The sequence below is a fragment of the Myotis brandtii genome, unplaced genomic scaffold (genome assembly GCF_000412655.1).
Source record: "Myotis brandtii unplaced genomic scaffold, ASM41265v1 scaffold630, whole genome shotgun sequence".
Classification (NCBI taxonomy): domain Eukaryota; kingdom Metazoa; phylum Chordata; class Mammalia; order Chiroptera; family Vespertilionidae; genus Myotis; species Myotis brandtii.
This window is the reverse complement of record NW_005370412.1, coordinates 1,835,507-1,836,511: the sequence shown is the minus strand read 5'-3', so window position 1 is coordinate 1,836,511 and position 1,005 is coordinate 1,835,507. Positions and strand designations below refer to the sequence as shown.

Here is a 1,005-nt window from a genome sequence, read left to right as displayed (position 1 = left end):
CCCCCCACTCTGACCGGTGTCCGCCGCTCCCTGCCCGGTGGGGGAATTGGCTGGAGGGCGGGCCTCCCTGCGGAAAGCGACGTCATGGCCGCTCCTGCAGTGTGAATGAATCAAACTGCCTGGGTGACCGCGGCCTCCCCGGCGTCCGGCACGCGAAGGGTGGAGGGGGAGGGGGAAAGAGGCGGGCGGGGGGGGGAGGAGGGGAAAAAAGCCAGGGCTGCAGCAACAGCGTCTCGACCGGGATGTGCACCAACCCGGGAGAGCGAGATCAAAGGGATTTGAAACAGACTGAGGACTGGCGCGGGGGGGAGGGGGGCAGCCAGCCTGTGGAATCCTCCTGGAGAGGCGGAGGGTCTTGCTTCCGCCGTGACTTCGGCGGCCTGGTTGGGCTTTTTATTATTATTTTCAAATTCCTGAATCCAGCTTGAGAGAGAGAGAGCGAGAGCGAGAGATCTTCGTAGACTGCGACTCGCTGGCTCTCGCTCCGAGATGATGCAGAGCGCAGCTGTCCCCGCGGAGGGGGCTGTCAAGGGGCTCCCGGAGATGCTTGGTGTGCCGATGCAACGTAAGACACCCCCCTTTCTCGCTGATTTAATTGAATAACAAGACAGCCGGCAGCCCCGGCTGGTGCGGCTGGTGCGGGGCGGGCCGGACGCTGCGCGCAGCCTGGACCGAAGGGGCCGGGCGGGGCGAGGGGCAGCCCGGGTGCAGAGGCGGTCACAGGGCAGGGGCGAAGGGCCTGGCTCTTGGCTTTTGGGGCAGAAAGTGAAAGCCTTCCAGATCCGAGAGTACCGAACCCGGCATCCCCAGCCCATGGCTTTTCTAGGACCATTGGGGACAGAGTGCTGTTTGGGGACACCAGGGGAACAAGCTGCAGGGCAGGCCTGAGGGCTGGGTGGTCTCCCCAAATCACCCTCGCTCCCACCCCGCCGGGGGCTACTGCCAAAGCTCCCAGCATAGCGATAGCAACTTCACCCTCGCTGGCGGGACGCTGGAGAGCGCGTC

At 65.0% G+C, this 1,005-nt stretch overlaps 1 protein-coding gene across 1 annotated transcript in view; it reads left to right on the top strand.

The window, feature by feature from the left end:
• Positions 1 to 232: 232 nt before the first annotated feature.
• Positions 233 to 1,005, top strand: part of LHX4 (LIM homeobox 4) — a 40,015-nt gene continuing 39,242 nt past the window's right edge. The window contains exon 1 of the mRNA XM_005880232.2: positions 233 to 565. Within this exon, the coding sequence (XP_005880294.1) occupies positions 490 to 565 (76 nt within the window). The 5' untranslated portion in view covers positions 233 to 489. The remainder of the gene's footprint in view (positions 566 to 1,005) is intronic.